At 35.9% G+C, this 25,045-nt stretch overlaps 1 protein-coding gene and 1 long non-coding RNA gene across 17 annotated transcripts in view; both read right to left on the reverse strand.

The window, feature by feature from the left end:
• The window catches only part of MSRB3 (methionine sulfoxide reductase B3), a 184,283-nt gene that overhangs the window by 121,753 nt on the left and 37,485 nt on the right, over window positions 1–25,045 (reverse strand). For 9 of the 16 annotated variants that reach the window (XM_086400159.1, XM_086400153.1, XM_086400155.1 and 6 more), the window contains exons 2-4: window positions 21,183–21,309; window positions 1,723–1,831; window positions 32–109 (exon numbers count right to left, since the gene is read on the reverse strand). In XM_086400159.1, coding sequence (XP_086256285.1) covers window positions 32–109; window positions 1,723–1,750 — 106 coding nt within the window. In that variant the 5' untranslated portion in view covers window positions 1,751–1,831; window positions 21,183–21,309. Of the gene's footprint in view, window positions 1–31; window positions 110–1,722; window positions 1,832–21,182; window positions 21,310–23,410; window positions 23,512–25,045 lie in introns of all 16 variants that reach the window. The other 7 variants (XR_015163830.1, XM_086400149.1, XM_086400150.1 and 4 more) reach the window with 2 other exon arrangements.
• LOC147371906 (uncharacterized) lies at window positions 2,988–6,669 on the reverse strand. Its single transcript, XR_015163832.1, has 6 exons — window positions 6,585–6,669; window positions 4,411–4,531; window positions 3,915–4,137; window positions 3,622–3,821; window positions 3,434–3,500; window positions 2,988–3,088 (listed from the first exon to the last, which is right to left on the reverse strand). It is a non-coding gene; the product is annotated as an uncharacterized LOC147371906 (long non-coding RNA).

Below are 25,045 nucleotides of genomic sequence, written 5' to 3' on the forward strand. Positions count from 1 at the left end.
GCTCACATCCTTAGGTTTTTAATATACTTACTTAAACAACGGAGTTCCACAAACAACACATTTGTATATTCCAGGATCTTTGTGATGTGTATATTCTCCTTCGAAGGCACTGATACACAATAAACAGAGAATAAAAAAAATTAAACAAAGTTAGCATTATTTCTTATAGAACGTATTTGCTTAAAATATATTTCTCTAATAAATCTTTCAAGGGCTTTTTGTTTTAAAATGAGAACAGACCAAACATATGGAAATCTGAACATTACTAATATATTTCAAATCTGTATAATAAAATGTGCATATAACTACTGCAAACTAATACAGGTTAAATTTAAAAAAAAATCAAGCTGTCTAGTTATGTAATGCTTAGAAACTTTTTTTCCTACTAAAAAAAAAAGCTTGTAGTTCAGATTCACAGAGAAAAACATTATTACATGAGATTTCTGCTCCTCTACAGTGTCCAAGAATGTATACCAGAAAATACAGAAGGGTTCAACACTTCAAGTGGAAGGAGTCTTGTTTTCTGGTTTGAAAAGGAATATTGCAGCTTTAAGGGAATATTTTTCTAAGTTAACAATCTTAAAGGCTAGGAGGTCATTCAGCTAATACAAATCAGCTGTGCTAGCCCAACAAAAAGTCTATGTGCTCTGCAGCTTGTTTTTATTATCCTTTCACCCTCTTTATGAGGTCCAATTTTTTATAAACAGAATTTTTAAGAATGACCTAATCTCTAGTTGTTTGTGTGCATTAAATCATTTTGCTAGTCATGTACACAACAGGACGAGTGGACGTCTCGGGCGAGACCCGAGTCCATCTCTAGCTCCTTGCGGGGTGAGGGTGGACTTTGTCAGAGATTCAACATTTGGTCAAGTCAGTAAACAGTATATACTGTGACAGGAAGAGAGTGTTGCCTATTAACAAAGACCCCATGTGTGGTAAAGAGCTCTTTCAGTTCATGAATGAAAACAAGAAGTTACATCATTAATAAATTTGGATCAGAGGTAAGTTACGGCCTTATGCCAAGCTCCATGGTATAAATTAGACAACAGAATGGTCAGACTCTGGCAAGTTACCTTTGAGCTGGAATCAGCTGAGAGAGACTTTATTCACCAAAAACAGTCTTGGAAGTGAACAAACTCTTTTTTCAGGACTTAGGGCGAACTTCCAAGGACCAAAGCCATGTGAGGGCAGTTATTGAAAATTTTTGACATTCCAACCACAAATGAGCCAATAAATACTTTCTCCACATGTGCTTCAAAAAGAAATTGGAGTGGGGTAGAAAGGAACTAAATTATGCTACCTTCTTTTTGCAGCCAAAACATCTATACTTACAATGGCCACCTTCAAATTTTCAGCATCCTGGCAAAGTGCCATTCCCTCATGGTTTTGCTTACTGTGATGTCTTCCCAAAAAATGTACCTAAATCGCTATTACTTCCACACATTTTGTAGTAAACTAAAAACAGGCCCTTAACAAAAGCCTTGTGACTTTACAAAAGATAGAGTGTTCATTAAATGGGGGAAAGAATAAATAAAACTTAGTCTTAATCTAAACAATACCATTTTCAACCTTTTCAAGGATACTAATTTGTAGACTTTAGCAAATAAGTGCAGAATCCTTTGAATTAAATGGCAAGGGAGAGGATTCAAAGGTTGGAGCAGGGGTACAGACGATGAAGAAAACTAGCTCTTGCCTAATGACATGCTCGTAAGCTTGCCTTACCTTTCGGTCCCTTTCTCCTGAGTGACATGGTATTGCAGGGGTGTTAGCCGCTTCCTCAGTTCCTGCTGGGAAAAGACCACCTTACAGTTCTTTTTATCCCTACATGACCCTGGAAAAAGAGAGGATATGGGAGAAGGAGGACTTTTAGCTTCAATCCTAAATAATTGCTTTGGCTGACCGCCACAACACAGCTTCTGCTGTCACTTGTCAATGACCAGAGCAGTCCCTAACACACTCGACAAACTTACCTGAACTGCAGTTACTTCTCTCAATTTAGAAAGAAAGGTACTCAAGATTCAAGAGATTCCACTGGTGCACTAATGATGTGCTACAGCCAAAGCTGCTAGCACGAGACAGTAAAAACCCATTGAACATTCACAAAATGGGAATACATCCTTTATGTCTTCCAACACCTTGAATTTTTTTTACAAACAAATTCAAAAAGCATAACTATTTATAAGCATTTCTGCTGTATGTATAAGATGATGGGCATATTATGTTAAACAGTAACTCTCCATTCAATTAGTAGAAGAGCTTGAAACCGTCCTCCTTCAATTTCCATCCTGGGTGATTTAAATACTATCCTAGTTATTTACGGAACCTGAGAGATGCATTTTTCCACAACTAGGAATTGCGATTCTTTGTGATTCTGTTGGGGCTTCCCCAGTGGCTCAGCTGGTAAAGAATCTGCTGGAATGCAGGAGACAGAGGAGACGGGAGTTCGATCCCTGAGTTGGGAATATCCCCTGGAGAAGGGAAGGGCTACCCACTCCAGTATTCTTCCTGAAAAATTCCATGAACAGAGAAGCTTGGAGGGCTACAGTCCATAGGGTTGCAGAGTCGGAAAAACTGAAGCAAATGAGCACAGCACAGTCGTTCTGTCAGAGGCCTCACCGGGTTCTGAAGAGTCCTTTAAAATAAATATCTCTTGCAAGACTGTATCTTACCGTGTTTAAATGGGCAAGAAACTTGTAACAGACTCCAGAAGAAGGCATGTATACTAATATAGTTTCAAGAAGTTCCAAAAAAAGAGTGAGAAAAATAAGGAAGGTGGGAAAGACAAAGAAAAGAAAATTGGATTTTATTTACGGACCTATATTTTCCTTTTGTAAAGTATACCTAGGAAGACTTCACTGATTAAATGCATTTCAATGGTAAAATAATTTTAATGTGATTCTAATAACAATGTTAGCTTTTATTTCAACTTATATAGTCTGCAGTAAAATGTCCAGACAACACCTGCTTATATGTGTTATTCTGTCTTACCTGAACAAATGACTGAAGAGAAATACAGTCAGTCCTCTGTATCCGTGGGTTTCACAACTACAAACTCAACCAAACACGATGGAAAATATTCACCAGCCCCCTAAAATTCCAGAAAGTTCCAAAATGCAAACCTTGAGTTTGCCATGCTAAAGCAACTATTAATACAGCATTTACATTGTATTAGGTATTATTACAAGCAATCTAAAGATGATTTAAAGTATAAAGGAAGATGTGCATAGGTTATATGTAAATACTATGCCAATTTACATAAGGAACCTGAGAATCCTCAGATTTTGGTAACTGCAATCCCCCATGAATACTGAGGGATACCTTTAACTACAGACATGGCAACCCTTACTCAACGCAGTAAAGTTGCTTTTCTTTGCTTTTGCATCACAGGGTGAAAGAGGCATGCAGATGGCCCTACGTGCAAAAAATTTCTTACCATGTTTTGAAGTTACTAAGAGAAAGCTTGCTTAAGTTTCCAGAATAGTAAAAACTTCTTTGGAAACCTAAAAAAAAATATGATTGAGGAGTAAAAATGCTTCCTACTCCTTTTACTTTAAGGCACCTAGTGTCATAGTATATGAGATCACTGGAATTATAACAAGAGACAATTAACTAACCACTGACCCTGACTCCTCAGAAGAAGGATATCAGCTTCCAGAATCAGGGCCACCAGGACAGAGTGACTGATTCTCTATGAGAAAATATGGAGGCAGGAAAAGAGCAAACCAGAGGCAAACGGAAAAGCACACCTCGGAGCAGGCCTGTGGGTTGTCAAACAGCACCTCTTCCGACCTTCCACAGAGCATGGTTGGTGCTGCTCTGGCCTGAAAAGAGCCATAGGAATGAATAGCCGCCATGTCACTCACCTCACTGGACCCCCTATTACACCAGGCTTTATCCAAATACCTACTACTTACACTTTTTATATCTTCTAAGAGACAGACAGAAATGTTTCCTGAGAAATGTCTGTCCGATCAGAACAAGCCTCTCCACAGCTTGAAAGCAGAACTGGCTGTGAGAGGTGTCTCCACTCAATTCGCTACAGACATCTTAAAAGGTGTTTTTTGTTTCTGTTTCTTTATATGTTGGAAGGGTTGTATCTTTGTTGATTTCGTCCAGAAAAATTCATTAATTGCAAACCTAATATGACAAAAATATCTTGGTTAAAATTATTCTTTGCAGTGGCACAGATAATTAAACTCTGTACAGTTAAACAATTCTGAAACAATTCTGTCCAAAATATTTTTGTTAATATATGTTCATTCATACAAAAAGACCAATTGTGTTCCCAAAGTTGAGAGAACTAAGCTACCCATCTGTATGTCATTTAGTACAAGAGAAGCAACTGCAGGTTTAAATTACATGGTATTGGATTGCAATTTCCTAACATTGGATGCTTTTCTGCTTTTTTACCTTGAGTCATTTACTAAGGAGTGTTCATAAAAAGTAGCTTAAAGCACAGATGCTTGCAAATCGTTTAGGCAAAGATGTTTCTCTCTTTTTCATTCTCCTTCTCTCCAAAAATCTCTCTTTTCTGAAGAAAAAGAATAAAACTGTTGGTCAGTATTGACGAACCATGTCAAGTATTTGTACAAGGAGAGAAGGTAAAATTGAAAACATCTGATTGAAGTAAATAATACAAACATAAAAGCTTTGCTGGTGAATGAAGGGTATTGAAAAGACTTTATTTCATAGATTAGAAATTACTTTTGATCTAAACATTCTTAAAAGCAGATTGTTTTCCACTATGAACCATCTCATTAGTCGTGCTACAGAGACCTCATTTTAATGGCAAGCTTTGAAAGCGTGCTGCTGTACTCTTTTGTTAGGCTCCGTCTTATTTTGAGGGGTGGGGGGCGGGGGTAAAGATTTCATTCCAGCTTTCTTTGTTTGTCTTTCAAGAACCACTAAAGCAGTATTCACACAAATTTTGTAGGAATGTGCCCTATGTCATAGCCTACAAATTATTTGGTTTTGGTGCACTTAAAGGTCATCTTCCAAATTAACAAAATTTTCCTACATCCTGGCTTTTCAACCTTAAATATAAATATTGTTTCCTAACTGTAAGTGAGGTTTGTTCTTTAAGAAATGCTAGTGTTTATTTAAAGTTGTCAAACTTGGTACATTTTTATTCTTTGGTCATACTATGTTCTCAAAATAATTAGGCTTTTAAAGTGTGCCTAATAGCAAAAGGAAGTGTGTGTGGACTAGAAACAACTATTGTGATTTAATACGAAACCATGAGAAGTTAGTCAAATTTTAATAAATTTCTTGCCACATAGTTTAATAATAATATGCTTTCCTGGACAGTTGAAAGCTATACTCTTACATTAGCCCTCCTCGCATCATAACCAAAACCTGGCATATATAAACACAGAAAGGCTTCACTTTTGTCTCTAATTTTCCTTCTCCCTATCAGACTCACTTTTCTAAAGTCATGTGGTGCCACTGTTAATTTCGAAGAAATCATTTCATTTTGAAATTCTAGAATAATTCATTGGATGGTTTCCCTTTACTATCTTCACTTAGGTACTGTAATTTTCTTATTACACAGGGTAATTTAACATTAGCATTATATGACATCTGTTCAATGACCCCTAAATTGACTTAGAAGTATGTTAGGAAAAGATTTTTCTCTTTATTTAAATGCTTAATAGAGTACTTTGAAGCCACGAGTGTGTGTATCTATATACAAGCAACACAAAGCATACCTGCCAGGGCGATATTGCTACCTTGGTATTTGATCAAAATGTCATTCCTTACGGAGGAAGTTTGGTATATATCAGATCCACCTTGAACCCAATCCAAGGGCATTTATTTGCTAAAATATGCCCAAAGTCTCTTTTTATATCAAAGCTTGTTCCATATGGTTGCCTTGAATCCAGTATTGACTTGAATCAGAGTTCACTTCCTGCCTCTGCTTCCTCGTCATGGGACCTTAGACAAATGGGTCTCTCTCTACGTACTACTACCCTCAGAAGTCTGCTATGAGAATCACAACAACTAGCAGTTAACAAACACTGTCTAAACAAATACAGTATTAAATTATCATTTTGATTACAGTGAATTCTGAAGTTAAAACTGTACTTTAGAAGATAACCAGATCAGGCATTTCAGTGTGCTAAAATATTTTATTGATAATTATTTTTCTAAAACGATTCTCTTGAGATAGTATTTTCCTCACAAGTTCTCTTTTAAAATGATTCGAACAAGAATTGGAAGAAGAAAAGAAAATTAAAATTTGAGTAACTACTCTGTGCCAGTCATATTTCCAGGCACTTTCTCATAACTACATTTAATCCTCTCAATAATGCTAGGAGGTAGATGTCAAGTCCATTTTACAGATACAGAAACTGAGGCTCAGAGAGGTTATAACATAACTTACTAAGGACAAACAGCAAAAAGATATACTGACTCAAATCTCAGGCTGTCAGAGTACAAAACCCATGGAAAAATTAAGCTACAAATTTCTTCTTTCTTCCTAAATTATATGATAACTTTCAACTTGAAAACTATCACTAACAACTAAAAATAACGAGAGGAAAGTAATGATCCCTGTAATACATCCAGAAAGTAAAAACATTTACCTATTAGCCAATGTCTGTTTTACCTGGGTTCACTCCTTCAGCAGAGGGTCAGTGACAAGGTTCAAATGGGATTCTCACAATGTCTATAAAATGTTGAAAGGCTTTTAAAATTCTTGTTAAGAAGTAAATCAAATCTGTAACCTAAATCTTAGGGCACTTTTAAGACATAAATCTTATATTTCAGTGTGAAAAATCAAAACAAAACAAAATCTAAAGATTCTATAATTTTAATTTTGGTCCTAGGATCAGAAAAAAATAAAACTATTATTTTCCCAATATAGTAAGTGAATTAGAGATGATAAGACTATCTTATTTTCCTTTGAGAAAAGCTTATGTTGAAATATCTTGCCACTGTATTTAAAAATGGTATATTTCAATATTCACTATAAATTATAATTTTTAGTCGGTTATTAGTCTGTCATTTTGGAAAGTTCAAGAAACTTTTATTCCAGATGTAGTAGTGTTAGGAATTTCTAAATAAGTGTGCATTTATAAAAGCCAAGTCTAGCCCATTTTTACAATAGAATATAAAATTATACACCATGAACCACTTTTCCTTGTGTTTTGTTTTGCATTCTAGTAATTTAATAAAGGTTTTTTAAAAAATGCATAACACAAGAAAGAAAAGCTCCATGCTTGTAAAAGCATGCTCAATTCTTTTGATTTTTTTTCTTTCAGCATGGACCTATAAAGGAAAAACGTTCCTGAGAAGAACATACCATCTAAAACATCATGACACTGGCTTCAGATCTGGGGTTTCCATGAAACCAGGGCTGCAGGGCTTACTTTGAGGACCACCGATACGACGTTTTTCTTACTGGTTTTTTAAGTCATCAAAATTGTTAAGCGTTTACAGAGTACTCGGCTAAGTAAAATACTTATTCATTCAACAATTACTTACTGAGCACCTACTCATGTGCACTCAGTCATATCTGACTCTTTGCCACTCTGTGGACTGTAGCTCGCCAGATACCTCTGTCCATGGGATTCTCTAGGCAACAATATTGGAGTGGGTTGCCATTTCCTTCTCCAAGGGATCTTCCTGACTTAGGGATCGACACTTGGCAGGTAGATTCTTTACCACTGCCCTACCTGGGAAGCCCTGCTGCTGCTGCTGCTGCTGCTGCTGCTGCTGCTAAGTTGCTTCAGTAGTGTCTGACTTTGTGCAACCCCATAGACGGCAGCCCACCAGGCTCCCCCGTCCCTGGGATTCTCCAGTCAAGAACACTGGAGTGGGTTGCCATTTCCTTCTCCAGGGAAGCCCTGAGCACCTACTATATTCTGGCATTATTCTAGGCACTTAAGATATATCTGTGAGCAAAATCAAGATCCTTTCATGGAGCTGCCATCCCAGCAGGGGTAGAAAACAGATAAAATACAATGAAAATAAATAAGAAAATTATATAGCCTCTCAGAAGGTGATAAGTATACAGGATGGGGAACAAAAGGTAAAACTGAGCAGAGCAAAGAAGACTGGGAGTGCTAGAAGTAAGAGCTATAACCTTAAATAGAATGGTCAAGGTAAGCCTCACAGAGGTAACATTTGAGCCCAGCCCTGAAGGAGGAGAAGTTGTCTGTGCTACTATCTGAAGGAAGAGCTTCCTGAACACCTGGGGAAAACAGCCAATGTGAGAGACTGTTGTTGTTGTTCACTCAGTCATGTCCAGCTCTTTGTGACTCCATGGACTGGAGCATGCCAGGCCTCCCTGTCCCTCACTATCTGTAAGATATGTAAGAGATGAATACACTAAAAAGTTCTAGTCCAGTGGTAGAGATGGAGACAAGTAACTACAAAGCAAATACTAAAACTTGAATATGAATAGTGTAGATAGTTCAGTCGCTCAGTAGTGTCCAACTCTTTGTGACCCCATGTACTGCAGCATGCCAGGCTTCCCTGTCTATCACTAACTCCCAGAGTTTACTCAAACTCATGTCCATTGAGCCGGTGATGTCATCCAACCACCTCACCCTCTGTCATCCCCTTCTCCTCCCGCCTTCAATCTTTCCCAGCATCAGGGTCTTTTCAAATGAGATATTTCTTCGCATCAGGTGGCCAAAATGTAGATAAGCAACAACAACAAAAAGAATATACTTTTTATCTGGAAATTTACAATTGCAATATTTTAGAACAGATGTTGTCTGACATGACCTTTCTTTCTTCCTTTTAGCGAAGTGAAATCCTTTTAGCCAAACGCTATACTCAAAATAGCTCTCAGAGAGTATTTGGTTGAACGCTGAGCACAGAATCAAGAGTGCAGTCTCTGCTAGTTTGCTCTGTGTATTTAATGTCATCCCTTTCAGACTATCGATCATCACTCCCAACCTGGAGTCATGTGCAAGATACTCAGTAGATGTTCTTTGGTGATGAATTTTTGACAGGCCTAGAGAACAAAATCCTTTGGCCAAACATTTACCCCTAGGAAACATTTCAATAAATCTCCCCTTCAAAGTAATCTTATAGGTGGTAGCAGGAAACATCTATAACTAAAGAAAGTATAAAATTAGTACCTTGACTTAGTTTTCATTTTTTTAAAACATCCTTAATTTTTACACTCAGGTTCAGTTTAATTTTGTCAGTCTGCCACATCCTAAATATAACACAAAGAAAACCAAAAAACCCTCTAGGTCACAGGAATCACAAGGTAAAGAGCTTTTTCTTTTCTATACGTGAGAAAAGGCATATCTTTATTTCTCATAGTAATAATCGCATTTCATGCCTTCTTGCTGTTTTTCTATTATACTTCACATAAGACAGTTCTACAGATCAGTTTCAGCTCTGTTCTACTGACGCGTGCACAGAGTTCTAATTAACATCAATGGACATTATAAGCATGCCAAGGCAACACAGCATTTTAAACTTCTTGAATTAAACAAGACCATATGTTTTAGTGGTGCATAGTTGAATGATAAAATTGGTCTTCTGGTTTCTATACTGAAGGTTTGAATAGATAAACTAAGAAAATATTTTCAAGGAAGTTTTCCTTCCAAGTCTACATATCCCTATAAATTCATCCCTACTCTGATCTTTCATCTGAATATCCTCAGTACTAGTGTATTTACTCTGCAGGGTACTATTTACATGAGCTAATATAATATTTTGCAATTATTCTCAAATATCTTCAGTTGTTTCTGCTTTATTTTCCCAGATTATAAATTCTTTGAACACATAAACTGTTGAGCCTAATATTAATTCATACTTTCTGAAACTATTTATTAAACATCTACAGTGAAGTAAGAACTGTGATGAGCACTGGAAAATTAAAAATGAGTAAGTCAAGGTTACTGCCCCTAGGGGAACACATATTGTAGCAGTAAAGATAAGAAAAACAATCAATACAATGTGCAGTCTTATAGGAAAAATACATGTAAAGTTTTGTGTCAAGAGAGTTAACAAAGAAGACATTAATACTGTTAAACTTTGCCCACCAACATTGACTATGTCCGATTATAACTGGGATATAGAAAATTCACATTATTTGTAGAAACAGCATCTACAGGGTCAGCGGACCAAAGGAGATTCAAATAGGGAAGAGAATGCTATGTAAACAAGCTGATAGATGTAGTGTGATCAAATACACACAATGTCAAGATGGTAATCAGAGTCTTTCATGTCAGTGGGATTAGCTAATTTAACAAAGTAAAATAGCCAGAATAAAATGTATATTCTGATCTGGAAGAGGAAAAATTGGGCAGCAGAGAAATAAGGCAGTTTTAAAATTAAAAGGGAAATATGTCAATGTTTTCTCACTGCAAGTCAATAGGAGTAAATGTACCTCCCACAACATCGAAAGTCTATTAACATGATTTCAAATTCTAGCCTTTAATAGTAAATAATCTGTAAGACTGCATGATTTTCCTGAGAGGAGACAATGGAGAGCTTTACTACTACATTTATCCGATGATAAATTAACCTGAATGAACTCTGTAAAACACAAACCACATTTTACATTTCTATCCTTTATTTTCAGGTTACAAAGTTTTAATTGTTGAATTCATGTGTAGTAATCATTTTATCACTGTTCTCTAAGTGTATTAAAACGAACTAAAGAGTACTTATCAATTCTTCCAAATGTAATGCCAATACCAAGAGCAATGACTTTTGTATTAATGTGGACCGTGAAGACTAGAGTTCAGGGAAATATTTCAAACATGTGTTGATCCAGAAAGCACTTTCTTACTTGCAAAGTATCTGAGTAAAAAGAGAATTTTGAAAGGCACGGCCATCCTCAAGTGACAATAGTGGAAGAGAAAGTTACTTAACTTCAAGTCTAACTGATTGCAAGTGAAACGTCTGACAAAGTTAGCGTTCCCTGGTTTTAATATTTGTTTCCAGTATGGGTCTTCAGTAGAACATCATAGCTGGTATAGAAAAAAAAATTAAAAACAGACAGGCTCATTTCCATTCTACATTTCACATGCAATCAAAAAGACTTGCAAAAAATCGTTTTCTCTCCCATCCTCCCTCATCATCTTGGGAGCACAGATTGAGAGGGGAAGATGAGAGTAACCAGCCACAAAAAGGATGGAGAGGAGCCCTCTCTTAGACTACCATGCAGAATTTTATTTCCATATAACATCAAGTATACTTTTTTTACAAAGAAACTAAAATCTACATTGTCTAAGAGCTCAGCTTTGTAAACGTCTAAAATTACATTATCGCCCAAATCAAATTTAAAATCTAGATTAATTAAGTTCAATGGACAGATAAGTCTGCAATTGTCACTCGATGAACAGCTAAATCTGAGTCTAGCTCTACATGTATACAGTCCAGAAAAATCTAAGAGATTCTGGAGAAAAAAAAGAGTCAAAAAATTTACAGTTTTCTTCATCAGCCAGATAACTAAAGTAAAGGCATAAGACTTCTTCTGAATTATTCAATATCTCCTTAAGGAACAGGGGGATAATTTCAATAATCTTTGCATCCCCAGAACCTTACACTGTGCCCAGAGAAGAGTAAGTACTAAATAAGTACATGTTGTATTTAAATATTTATTCAACTTTCCATTTTAATTATTGCTATTTAAATTTCCTTCCTAAAGATGTTTTCTAAATGACAGCTCTGGCTGTTTCTTAGAACTTAGTTTAAAATCTGAAATAATATTTGCTCAATAAACCAATGAAATTTTTTAAAAAATAAATAATGGACTAAATTTTTTCTTAATTACTACTCTGAATCTCTTATTACCTCTGTAGAGTTCCACTCTCAAGTCTTTTATTATGACTAATATTCCATTAATTCTCTGGATTTAAGACTCTGAGATTACTTAATCCAGCATTCCGCAAAACATACCATGTGAAACACTGGCTCTGGAAAAAAAAAAAATGCTTACAGGTAGTTCCTGTTGTGGGGTGAGAGAAGTTTCCACAGTCAAACCAGATTAGGAAAATCTAGGTTACATGGGCTTTAAAGAAGAGTTCGTCCAGACTTTCTTATGCCAACGTCCATTATTGAATATGTGGTATTTTGACACACCACTATTTTACGCTCCACTAGAAAGGTAGAAAAGAGTTGTCAATCAAACCAGAGCAATACTTCCTTATTGAAATGATCTGCATGCTGCATCCTCATTACCAAGATGGTGAAATGTGAAAACAGGTCATCTTAGATGTGGCAGCATGCAGTTTCTCCATATGATGATGGAATCAGTTATATAGGCTATTAGTAGAACAAGTGTTCATAATTCAGGAATTTATAAACTTCTAGTCCAAAGCCCTCATGAGGAAGAAAACTAAGGCCCAAAGATGTTGCATGACCTGGTCACACACCTGGCTAATGAGAGCAAGCTCCTGTCTGCAGCTTTCCTCCTCTAATTTATTCATTCATTATATTCCTCTCTTGAACCAGAGCTCTGTTGTACACATGCCCATCTCTCACTAACCGATGTGCCCACAGTCTGTTCCCACTCTCCATGCCGCCACCCTCTCCTCGTACAATCTCCTGCTAATTATAACTCCATCTGCTGCATTCCTTCAATATCCCCCAAAAGAACTGCCACTGCTTCAAATCCTAATCTAAGAAGTTCGTCAGCCATTCTGGGCAGAAAGATGCACAATGCTTTTCTTATTTCTTCTACTCTTTCCTTCAGTAGTAAAGCAAAGGAGGAAATGTTTATATATAATCATAAAAACATGAAATATATAACTCCCTTTATTCTATAGATAACAAAATTTGGGCCCAAAGTAGCCATCTTTCCAAGAATGTATATTCCTTAAAAACAGAGCTCACATTACTTACTATATGGCATTATTTTGATACATAAGATGATGTTACTTATTCATCACCATTCATTCATTCAACAAATATTTACTGAGTACCTATTCAATTAGTGACAGATGACTGAAGTCTAGTTGCTAAGATGCCATAGTGAACTAAACACACAAAAAAATCTCTACCTTGCCAGAGCTTACTATGCAGGAACTATGGGTTTTCCTGTAATAGAAATAGATTTTGATGATCAAACCTATCAACTTTCCCAGACTTATTTGATGTCCCACCCCTGCCTTTTTATATTTTTCCAGTTTATTCTCCCTTATGGCCAGGGATTAAAGTTGCACAGAATGAATTTCTGGGAAATGTCAAGTAATGTTAACACTTGAAGGTAATATCTAATTGTGAACAATTTGACAAGAATGTATTTCGTTCTAAGTTTACAGATGAGGAATAGGAATAAAAGGTACAAAACAGATTCTGGGGCCAGAAGGCAAGTTGGTGGTAAAAACAAACTAGTAAATGCAGATAGGGCTTCCCTGGTGGCTCAGCTGGTAAATGCAGATTATGCCTCCAAACTCATTCTTCATCAATACCAAAAACAGGATAGCAAACTCAGAAACTTGCTGTGATGTTATCTAAAATTTGCATAAGAAATATTGATCAAAATGGAATATACTATGAACAGCTGTGCCATTCTGTGAGCCACTATGCATTTCTGTAACAAAACTAAATCTTAAAAACTATAGCTATAAAATTTGGGGTTTTATTTGCTTGCTTAAAATTTAAGTAATCTAGCAAGTTAGATTAGCAGTACATTCTTAATTTGCAATTATGTGGTTGACTACAATAAACATATCTACTGTTGAAGGAAATGCTTACCATAGTAGTAACCAAGTAAATTTAAATTCTATAAATGCATATCTCTTAAAAGTCACCTAAATAACTGATATCTTTGTCATTTCATGGTAATTTTTATAACATGCATTCTAAAGTGACTAATACAATTGCAAATATACTAAATGTAAAAGAGAGAGAAAAACCAAGAGAATTAAAATAAACGGGGATTTTAAATTTTCAAAGGGTTGATTTCAAATGCAAAGGCACAAAAATTGAGATAATTTGCCACTGCATCTCAATAAAATCTATTCAAAGCATTTTAAGTTAAAATATATCTAGCAGAAGCAGCCATTAGAGATTCAATCTCTAAATAAAATGTTTAGGATGAAGCTATAAACTAGAAAAGACTGACGATGAAAATTCATCAAGTATCTAGCCATGTATTAGTAACTCCTTGTGAACTGTCATTCACATCCCATTCTTCATTAAACACGTATTTGCTGAAAGCAAAAGATGGCTTGTTTTAATAAATCTTTCTATGACCTGTTAGGTAAATTTTTGTGAACATGTTTAGATAAACATCTAATAATTCTACCTATATGATTCCCAAAAGTCTGTGCTGTCTCAATAAACTAGTAAAATTATCATTTGTTTTCAGAACTTAAAATATTTCATATTCAGTGGTCATTGTTAAACAATTTCTCAAAATTAAAACTCTTTTTTACTCTTTTTTATGGATTTTGTTACATATTTTATAATTATTAATGTAGGTGAATAATTTATTCTATATTTTAAAAAAATTAACAAATTCCACATTTAACAAACCATATGCCCAACACCTTATTCATACATATGCATTTATTGTTCTATAGCAATTTAGCCTCATGCACAAACGATTTTTAAAACTCATCTAGTAATTAGATGCTGTACAGCAATTTTTCAACATTAACTAATACTTTATTATATCACGGAGTTATTAAAACACTTTGTTTTAGTAAAGAATATAGCTGTATTCGAGTACTCATCAACATTTTAAATATAATTTTTCTTAGCTTCCAAAAATATTTTCATTCATGCAAGAAAGGACTCATGCTTAACAGTCAACATGTTAAATTAATAACATTTTCAAGATTCTATAAAAATTCAAAACATAGCAAAACAAAATGTGAAATTTTCTTTAATTCTTGGGTGGTCTGCTGAAGAAAATTTAGCTATATATAAAACCATAAATTACTGTTAAATCAGCTATTTGGATACAAGATAAGTTAATTTATGAAAACGTGTTTTAGTTTATAGAAAGTCTACACATGAAAGACAATTTCGATGAGATGTCCAAGCACAAGGGAGTTGGAAGCCTGTTGAAAATGGAAAAAGGTTTTGCACTCTACAAATATTGTTTGAACATAATATAAGCAGAAAAAATTTGTGGTTTGTAAATCCATGTGTTCTTAACTGAATATTTTTGACATACTTTTGTTTAAGTTTTCACAATGCACCTATGTGCTAATGATATCAATAGCCTTTCAAGCTGTGAAAGAATGTAAGCCTAGTGCCATCTACTGGGAAGAGTGGATGCCATTCAATCAATTAATTGCAAATTTTGTGAATTAAGGGAGCTGAAATCTGAATGTCTTTTTTTTTTTTTAAGAACTCTTTGTTCCTTTAAAAAAAAAAAATAGCCCTCCACAAGGCACTTTCAATTTAATCGAATTAAATTAGGTAAGATGAACATGTAAGAATGTGAAGCCAGAGAATAGAGAGCATTAAACTGAACTCGTGGGAGAAAATTTCATTGGTGACATCAATACAGAAATTAGAAATAATGCGTTCTGATTAGAGTTTTTGTATTGGTTTCAAGTGTATCTTTTAGAAGACAGGTTCTGAATCTGTGGTCAAAGAGCCCTCAATTACAAGTATCAGAGTATCCAATAAAAAAAAATCTTGAAACTATATGAAAACTTGCATAGGTGCACATATGTTTCTTCTAGGTGAACATATGTTTCTTTTCTTCTGGAGAAGAAAAGTCATAACTTTAATTTAAAAAAAAAAATTTTTAGATTAAACATGGTTCACGTTTTCAAGATCCAAAATGGTTAAAAAATAAAAATAATACAGAAAGCCAATCTATTCGGTAGGTGAGTAGCACACCACTGAGTTCAATTATTTCTTTACAGTAAATACAAAGATAACATCAGATGCTATTAATGAAATATTGCCAGCTCAGACTTGAATAATAGTACTTTTTACTTATGGACATTGCTTTGGTGCATATATGTAGTACTTTCTCTTTACAAATGCAGAACTTAAAGCCCAACAGACAATATTAATTTGTTCCACAGAAAAGCGACCAAAAGAACCAGAGTTCTTACTTCTCATGGTAAGTATTTGCTGTTGTTTATTTGCAAACTCGTGTCCGACACTTTTGCAACCCCATGGACTGTAGGTTATAATATGTACTTATTATATTATGGGTTATAATATGTACTTATTCATAATATGTATAATTTGTACTTATCATATGTACTTATTCCCTTCCTCAAACAGTTTATCACCAAAACTCAAATTGCTGGAGAGAAAAAGTAAAAGAAATTTTGGATAATATACTTTGAATCTGTGTTACCATTTTTTATTGTCATTTGTTTGGCTACAATGTGATTTATACCTAAGAAATCTACCTATTGTATTAACGCATACAGTGAGAAAAGAGAAATTGGTTTTTTTATAATATTTTCAAAAGGCACTCAAACTATGAACTTTAATTTAACCTTCCCATTAGATTTATTTGAGGCCAAAATAGTCTCAGATAAATTTGTCCTCTCTGTTATAGCTATCACTTCACCTACATGTAAACTTTCCAAATGTTTATTCATTCATTTAACAAATATTTATTAAGTGCCAGGCACTGTGCTAAGCTCTGGAGCCACAGGCCCCTGATTCTTGGAGAGCCCTACTTAACCAAATGATAGTCCTACTTACAAACACCATTTGCAAAGTATCTGTCTTTAAGACTTCTAATTTCTACATTAGAATATTATGACATAACACCTTTACAAACTGCCATGTGGCTGTTCAATTCATGGACTGTTAAACACGCCAGTAAAGTCTATAAGAGTAACAACCACATATTACATGTATGATGTTGGAGAAAAGCATAATTTATCACTGCAATTAGTACTACTTAGACAAATACTCTCATTTGGCTGAAAACTACCATGATATCTAGTCTAAGTTACAATTTGACTTAATTTTTATCAAGCACTGAAACTATATGTAAAACTGTGCTTCCTAACCCTTGCTAAGATAACCCCTTCCATCCTGATTTAGAGGCAAGGAATTCTTATGTTCAAACATGGAAAATATTTCTGTCTTCCCACCACAACCAAGCAGATTTTTCTGTAAATTCCCAGCCATTAATTAGTACCGACTCTTAAGATCTGATTAACCCAAAGCCAAGTAAAAACAATGACAGTTCATCAAATCACAGAATTTCAAAACTGAAAAGATTTTCTAATTTAAATTTCTCATTTTAAAAATAAAGACTAAGATCTGAAGAGGTTTACTGGTATGTTCAAGGTCACACAAGTTAATGATAGAGCTGTGGTTAGTTCTCTGACTCCTATTCCAGTGCTCTTTTTCAATACATAAAAGAAACTGTTATAGGAAATTAAGAAGAGCTCTGAGAGAAAAAAAAATTACCTTTAATTACAAACATGAGCAAACCATAACTCAGATGCACTTAATAAGCTCTAAATTGAAATTATGCCTATTTAAAAATAAGAAGAAAAGGAAGTCAAAGCTGAAAAATGATAGATCAGCCTTCTGGGATATGGCCTTCATACAGGTCAATCCAGTTATAATCAACTTTAAGAGCCTGCTCCAATTATTTTTCAGTTCTGGAATTATTTCGTATTGAATAATACCTAAAATTAGTAGGGTACTGGCTAGGGAGCAGAAGTCTTTTTGATTTACAGAGATTTTTATTGTAATGGGTTTTGACCAGGGAACAGTAAATTAAAGCAAGACGTCAAACTTTTACCTTAATTTCCTATATCTCCAAATTTGGCCTCTTCCCTCTCTACTTGAATAAAGTAATGAAGGCTAGAATTCCCATTTCAATTTCATTTTCCTTTTTCAAAATTTAAATTGTTTGTTTCACATTATTGTTGAACTTAGCAGTGTCTTCAACATATCTACTTTTCTAAGAGTAAAATTCTGTGAATTTGAGCAGACTCTGCGAGATAGTGAAGGACAGGGAAGGCTGGCATGCTGCCGTCCATGGGGTCGCAAAGAGTCGGACATGACTGAACAACAACAAGAGTAAAATTCTGTTAGAGAAATGGACGGTAACAAAGATTTTGCTGACACTGAAGTTATAAAATACGTGCGCACTGGAAATTTCATAACACTTTAAAAAGTACAAGGTCCTTGAATGGCTGAGCAATTATGGAATACCACTCTACCAAATCATTTATCAAAGTAAAATAGGTTTACAAGCCCTAAGAAAAAAAGACCGAGTCCCTCTGAGCATCCTTTAGTACTAGACGGCACCCCACTCCAGTACTCTTGCCTGGAAAATCCCATGGATGGAGGAGCCTGGTAGGCTGCAGTCCATGGGGTCTCGAAGAGTCGAACACAACTGGCGACTTCACTTTCACTTTTCACTTTCATGCATTGGAGAAGGAAATGGCAACCCACTCCAGTATTCTTGCCTGGAGAATCTCAGGGATGGGGGAGCCTGGTGGGCTGTCGTCTATGGGGTTGCACAGAGTCGGACACGACTGAAGCGACGTAGCAGCAGCAGCAGCAGCAAGAATAAAAGAAATGTGTTGTATGTTTACAGTACTTGAATTCTGGTTCAGTGGGATGTATGAGTAAAATAAAGAGATCAAAACAACAAACATCTGAATAAACATGGTTATTTCTCAAATATAAAGTGCATTTGTGGCTCCGATCAAAGTAAAAAGAGTTAAGTGCAATATGGGATGTATTGAAATATTTTTTAAAGTCTATTTTACTAGAAAAACAGAAAAAATATATATCTATATTGATACAGATGTCTACAGTGACCTAGTGAACATTATACACAATGCTTACTATATGTCAGCCACTGTTGAAAGCATTTTTCACATCCTAAGCTATTTTGTTCTCACAGCAACCCTTTCAGGTGAGTACTATTATTATTCCCATTTTACAAACAAGGAAGTCAAGGCACGCAGCCAGTTAAGTGGCAAAGCTAGAATTTAGATGTGTGGAATTCCAGAATTTGTGTGCTTAAGCATTGTGCTATAATGGTTACTTCTTAAAAATTATCATCTTTGTTGAATTTATCTTTGAATCATGTGGATATCAAAATTTAAAGACACATGTTTTGATTAAACAGTTTCATTATGAAACCTCTTAACTCTATAACTGTCATATCTCAAGTGATACCATGTTAATTAATAAGTTTCCATAAATACTTAGCCTCCTTGGTGTATGACAAACTAATGTTACAAGAACTGTGCTAGTGCTTTCCTACCTGGGGTTTTTTCCCAGTGGAAAACATGGTTACATATTAAATAACTTGCATACTCCAATTATTATGTGCATGTGTGCTCAGCTGCTCAGTTGAGTCTGACTCTTGTGACCCCCATGGACTGTAGCCCACCAGAGGTCTGTCCATGGGATTCCCCAGGCAAGAATGCTGGAGCAGGTGGCCGTTTCCTCCTCCAGGGGATCTTCCCGACCCAGGAATTATTCTATGTAGTTCATAGTCATGGAAAAGTTTCACATAGCACAGAAACTACACTGGTTGATGCTCTCCCTCCAGCTTACATACAATAAAAGAAATACAACTTGTCAGTTCTATAACTTGAATTTTTCTCTTATCCATCCCCCTTCTTTGCACACATACTGTAACAATCATTGTTAAGCTTCTCTATGCTCCATGAGTCCCTCCAGCCTCAAGCTCTTCCAACATGCTGAGTGGCAGCAGTACAGGAACATGGCAGGTTGGGAAGCAAAGGTGTCAGGAAGAGTGGTTATGGACTCCAAGCATTAAACTTTATTGACCTCTCAACACTCACAGACATAAAAGCTATTTTTTGAAATGGACAGTGTTTACTATTCAACTATAGCTTCAAGACAAAAGCCTTATCCTCATTTCTAATTAAGCTGCCATCTCAATCTTCTCTTAGAAATATCTGGAACCAGCACTGACCGTCCATCATACTAAATCAATAAATCTTATATGCAAATCAAGTCATTTTACTCTCCCTTCATCCCTTCCCTAAGATTTAAAATTTTAAAAACATCATATAGGGCACTTTACGATTTGTCTACCTTTCTTTCTTATCTCTTCTAACTTGCCCTCACCCACCCAAGCAAGCCACATTAAATAACTTGTATTTCTTTGAACATACTTTGCCTTTTCAGGTCTTCATGTATTTCCCACACTACTTCATATGTCAGAAACGTCCTTCCCCCTACTTGGACATCTGGCTAACTCTTGCTCACAGTCTGAGATTCAACTTAAGCATATCCTACATGAAGCCTTCCTTAAACTTCAGAGACTTCCCTCCCTTCCAAAAATCTCTTCCCCTAAGCAAAGAGCTAGGACCATCGTCTGCATTCCCCTAACATCCAAGGCATAAATACTTTAGTCTTATCACCATATGGTTCAATGGTCTTTACACAGTTTCAGCTCCATCTTGTGCTTGTTAAAGAAACTGGCTTGATCTTATTTATCATTGTATCCTCACTGCTTCACACAATGCCTGGCACTCATAGCTAATATTCAATGAATATTTAATGAGTTAGAATGAAATTCTCTATATAATACAGTAATAGAGAAAACTAAAAGAAAAGTAATATTGATAATAACGTTCACAGAAAATATCTGGCCATTGTGATTTTCATAACAAAATTATAATGTTAAACACAGGCAAATAGTAAAATTTTGGACTTTTATGTCTCTCTTAAATGCTTAAAATCACATTTTTAAAAAGACTGGTTGGTGGTTCTAATTTAAGAACCAGTTAATACATGCTATAGTAATTCTCTCTATTTGGTCCTTGTTAAATAGAACATCTTTTCTTTGCAAGTACAATAACTAACTTTATTACACTAAAGTTGTTCATGTTAATTTTCTTTCTTTCCTAAAGGAATGACCACATGTGGAATGAAAAGCATTTTTATTATCCTTTAACAAGATGAATGTCCTATTTTGTGTGATTCGGGGTGGTTTCTTATCAAGACTGCCAGCCTCTTATGAACATTATGATTTTCAGATGTGTAGTGTGCATTAAAAAATAAGAAGATATCATGAAATATTAGTGACAATTATATACTAAGCAAGGAAACTGGACAATGTTTCCAAGGGTTGTAAGGATTGTGGAAATGAATGTTACTCTAAGTAGAGTGGTGATTTATAACCAATTTCCGTCTTCAAATTAGGGCCCAAGTAAAAGAAAACGAAATTTAGCAAAGCATTGTGGTGTATCATTTCCTGCAGCAGAAACACCCCACCCCGGCCCAGTGCCCTCACTTAGAACAGCACAAGGAGCAGCAACCTGAGGGAAGCCCACAGGCTCGCAGGGCAACTGGCTGGCTCTTTGTCACCAAATGCAGCAGGTTGAATGCAGACATCACTGTGATATCTTCACCAACAAAACGAGAGGCAAAGAACAGGGGCAAGAGCTGAGTAGGAGAAAAAAAGAAAACAAAAACAAATTAAAACATCACAAATGTTAAACACGTCCACTGCACAATTGATGTTACGGTTTTATCCGGAACTGAACACACACAGTGCTAATACATTGCAAATGCCTATTTTTCAGATGGTGAGCTTACTTTCAACCCAGGCTTATTTATATCTTATGAATAAAATACACACTATATAATAGTGTAATGTGTGAACACGTTTTGCAAGAGGTTGGAAAAAGAGACAAAGTTTAAAACAGTTGAAAGGAATTAACATTTACTGACTTCATACCAAGTGACAGGAACTGTCTGGGGCCAAATACACATACATTGTGTCATTTAATTCTTAGAATATACCTAGGAGGTAGGTTTTATCACCCAATGTATATGTGAGGAAGCCAAGGCTCAAAGGTCCACGGGCACAAAGCAAACAGCCAGTGGGGGGGAAATAAAATTAAAAAGCCTTGTTCTATCCAACTACAAAGTCCCCCTCTCTCCTCACACCACTTTGCCTTCTTCCAGCAATTATTTGCGAATCTGGAGAAGACTGCAAAATCCTGTAAGATTAACAGATTTCTTTTGTTAGAGTTTCATACTTTTAAAAAATAGAGAGCCAAATAACCTAAGGACAACTAGGAGGCTTCACTGTAGAAACAGCGTTACGTTTGAAGACGACATATCAACTACGAATTTTCATTTGATTCTATGATCTATGATTTCTAGATCAATTCTGTAACCAATGTTCACAACCTAGCCTTAAAGGAGGTAAAAATAATTTTTAAAGTTTTCGGAAATGAATCATGTGGAACTGTGTGAATGTTAAACTTTAAAGAAAAGTTGTTAGGATTTTCTTTAAAGTTTTAGACAATCTTTCAGTTGGTAAAGATTAACTTCAAATGAAGGTGGAAATACTGGATGAATAGAAACTTCCCATATTTTATTTAAAATTAACATTACAAGTGCCCTTAACCACTAAATGTCCAAAAATGGATATAAAATTAATGTCTCGTTCATTTCCTGACCCTCTCACCCCCCACTTTTTCTCCCCCCAAATAAAAGTCTGTTCCTGGTCTCTCCTGACCTCCTCAAAGAACAAACACATAATAAACAGTAATATATTTGACCAAATCACTCTGGAGTATATCTGACAGAAATCTGCTTGTATTAACATGCCTGAACTCTGACTTCTCCAAACTAAACTCACTACAAAACCAAAACATTTTTGTGTTACTAACTGGAGACAAAAAGGAGGAAGAGGGAAGGTAAGTATCACAATGCACAGCCTGAAAGAACCATTAAACATAAATAAACATGTCATTTGCACGAGTGACTGCAGAGCAGGGGAAAGAGAGCATTCCTTTGGAGCAGACTACTGACTAATAAAAGATCAAAGGTCTATACCTCACAACACTATAAATAAAAATGTATTTTTTCCCTGTGACCTTCGCTGTGAGGAGTAAAGTGTGCACGGTGAATGTAATTACTTAGCAAAGCTGCAGCCTCATTGTGCTCCTGCAGTTGACCATAAAACGTCTTCCTATTCTGTTTCATCAACTGCTGTACCAGGCGGCCTGCGCGCCTACCGATGGCCACAGCCATCTGGCTTGTGTCAAAGCCAGCGCACAGGAAGAAAGGGAGTGATGTCACTCTGCAGGTCAGGCAAAGAACAAAGATGCATTCTATAATTAAAAGCTAAGGGCCTCAAATACCGGGGGCCCTTCAGCATGATATGACGGCGTGATTTAATGTTCTGACGCTTGCCTTTATTTCTACCCAAAAAGCCAGGGCTCCATCTAGTGGCAAATTAGTTTTGCCCAGTTTTCTTTAAAAGGGAACCCATCTGAGTTAGCATCCAACAAAACAGAGCAACAAAGTGACTACTTTCCGAGCAATCTAGCCTTTTTAACAAAAAGTACAGTTTGTCACAGTGCCCTCTGTCCTCAAGTCCTACAAAGCATGCCCTTTCACAGCTTAGGATTGTGAGGATAACAGCCAAAGCAGCTAATTTTGCAAAAATGCACCATGTACTACAGTCTACCCTGAAAAAAATGTAGCTGAGATGGAAAGTGAGAAACGCTTCTAGAGAACGGATACATGCCTCTGGATGCCTTGGTGAAATCAAACTCATAATGTTGTACTCCAGGAAACAAAAGTATCCTAGTTAATACGGCTCTAAATGTGACACCAGGAGCAACTCACCTATAGAACAGAAAATGGAATATTTTTATGGTGAAACAATGTAACAAATTTAGTTTAAACTAATGTTTTCCACTTAGTTTCTCTTAGTTTATGCTTGCAATACATGAAGTAAAATACGTTGACAAACCAGTCTAAACTGCAGAATACACTGAATGAAAGACGTGATATCATAATGGATGGGTAGGATCTATGAGATCAGACTGCCTGGGTTTGAAGCCTGGTCCTGCCCCTAAGGAGTGGTGTCACCTTGGCAAAGTGGCTTACCCTCTCAATGCCTCCGTTTCCTCAACTCTAAAATAACAATTAAATCAGTTAATTGGTTAGAACCACTTGGAACAACTCCTGGCACATAGTTTATGCTCACAAACATTAGCTCTTACTAGTGTTTATCTATTTATTTATTTTTTAATATTTATTTATTTGGCTGCATTGGGTCTTAGTTGTAGCACACAGGATCTTCAGTCTTCACAGCAGCATGTGAGACCTTTTTAGTTGCAGCATGTGGGATCTAGTTCCCTGACCAGGAATCGAACCCCAGGCCCCCTGCATTGGGAGCTCAAAGTGTTAGCCACTGGACCACAGGGAAGTCCCATCTTACTACTAGCATTTAAATGTACAAATATTTGTTTTTATTTTAAAATTATATGAATTAGAAATTTCTAACAGTCCATTTATATCCAATCCTATTGAGCCTTAGTAGGCCATTCTCCAAACATTGATTCTGATTTAGGCCAGAAAACTTACTACTCTTGGATTGATTTCCATGGTAGGATAAAGATATTCTAAGCTTGGCAGCTGAGGAAACCCTTGCCATATGACAGGCAGTATTCTAAGCACTTCGCATTTATTAGCTCTTTTAATCCTCAGGACATTAAAAGGTACATATTATCATTTTCCCACTTTTAGATATAGAGATTGAGGCATAAGGAGGTTAAGGAATTTACCTAAGATCTCCTGGCTGGTAAGAAGCAGAGCCCTTAAGTCACTGGACTGAATGATTTAACAGATTTGAATCCAAGCCATCTAGTTCAAAGCCAGTGCTCTTGACCACTATAATTGGCAATGGAAAGTTTAAGGTTGTTACCAATTCACTCTACATACTCTGACTCTATGTTCTCCTAATAGACAATGTGGCTGATAATAAATACTTAATAAAGATTCATTTAATTCAAAAAGAGGAACTAAATGATTTAGTTCCAGCGAAGAGGAACTAAAGAGCCTCTTGAAAGTAAAAGAGAGAGAAAAAGCTGGCTTAAAACTCAACATTCAAAAAAGTAAGATCACGGCATCCAGTCCTATCACTTCACGGCAAATAGATGGGGAAACAGAGGAAACAGTGACAGACTTTATTTTCTTGGGCTCCAAAATCACTGCAGATGGTGACTGCAGCCATGATATTAAAAGACATTTGCTCCTTGGAAGAAAAGCTATGACAAACCTAGACAGCATATTAAAAGCAGAGACATTACTTTGCCAGCAAAGGCCCGTCTAGTCAAAGCTATGGTTTTCCAAGTAGTCATGTATGGATGTGAGA

The sequence above is a fragment of the Bos grunniens genome, chromosome 5 (assembly GCF_055505025.1).
Source record: "Bos grunniens cultivar Pamir isolate PY7600 chromosome 5, Bosgru_T2T1.0, whole genome shotgun sequence".
Taxonomy (NCBI): Eukaryota; Metazoa; Chordata; class Mammalia; order Artiodactyla; family Bovidae; genus Bos; species Bos grunniens.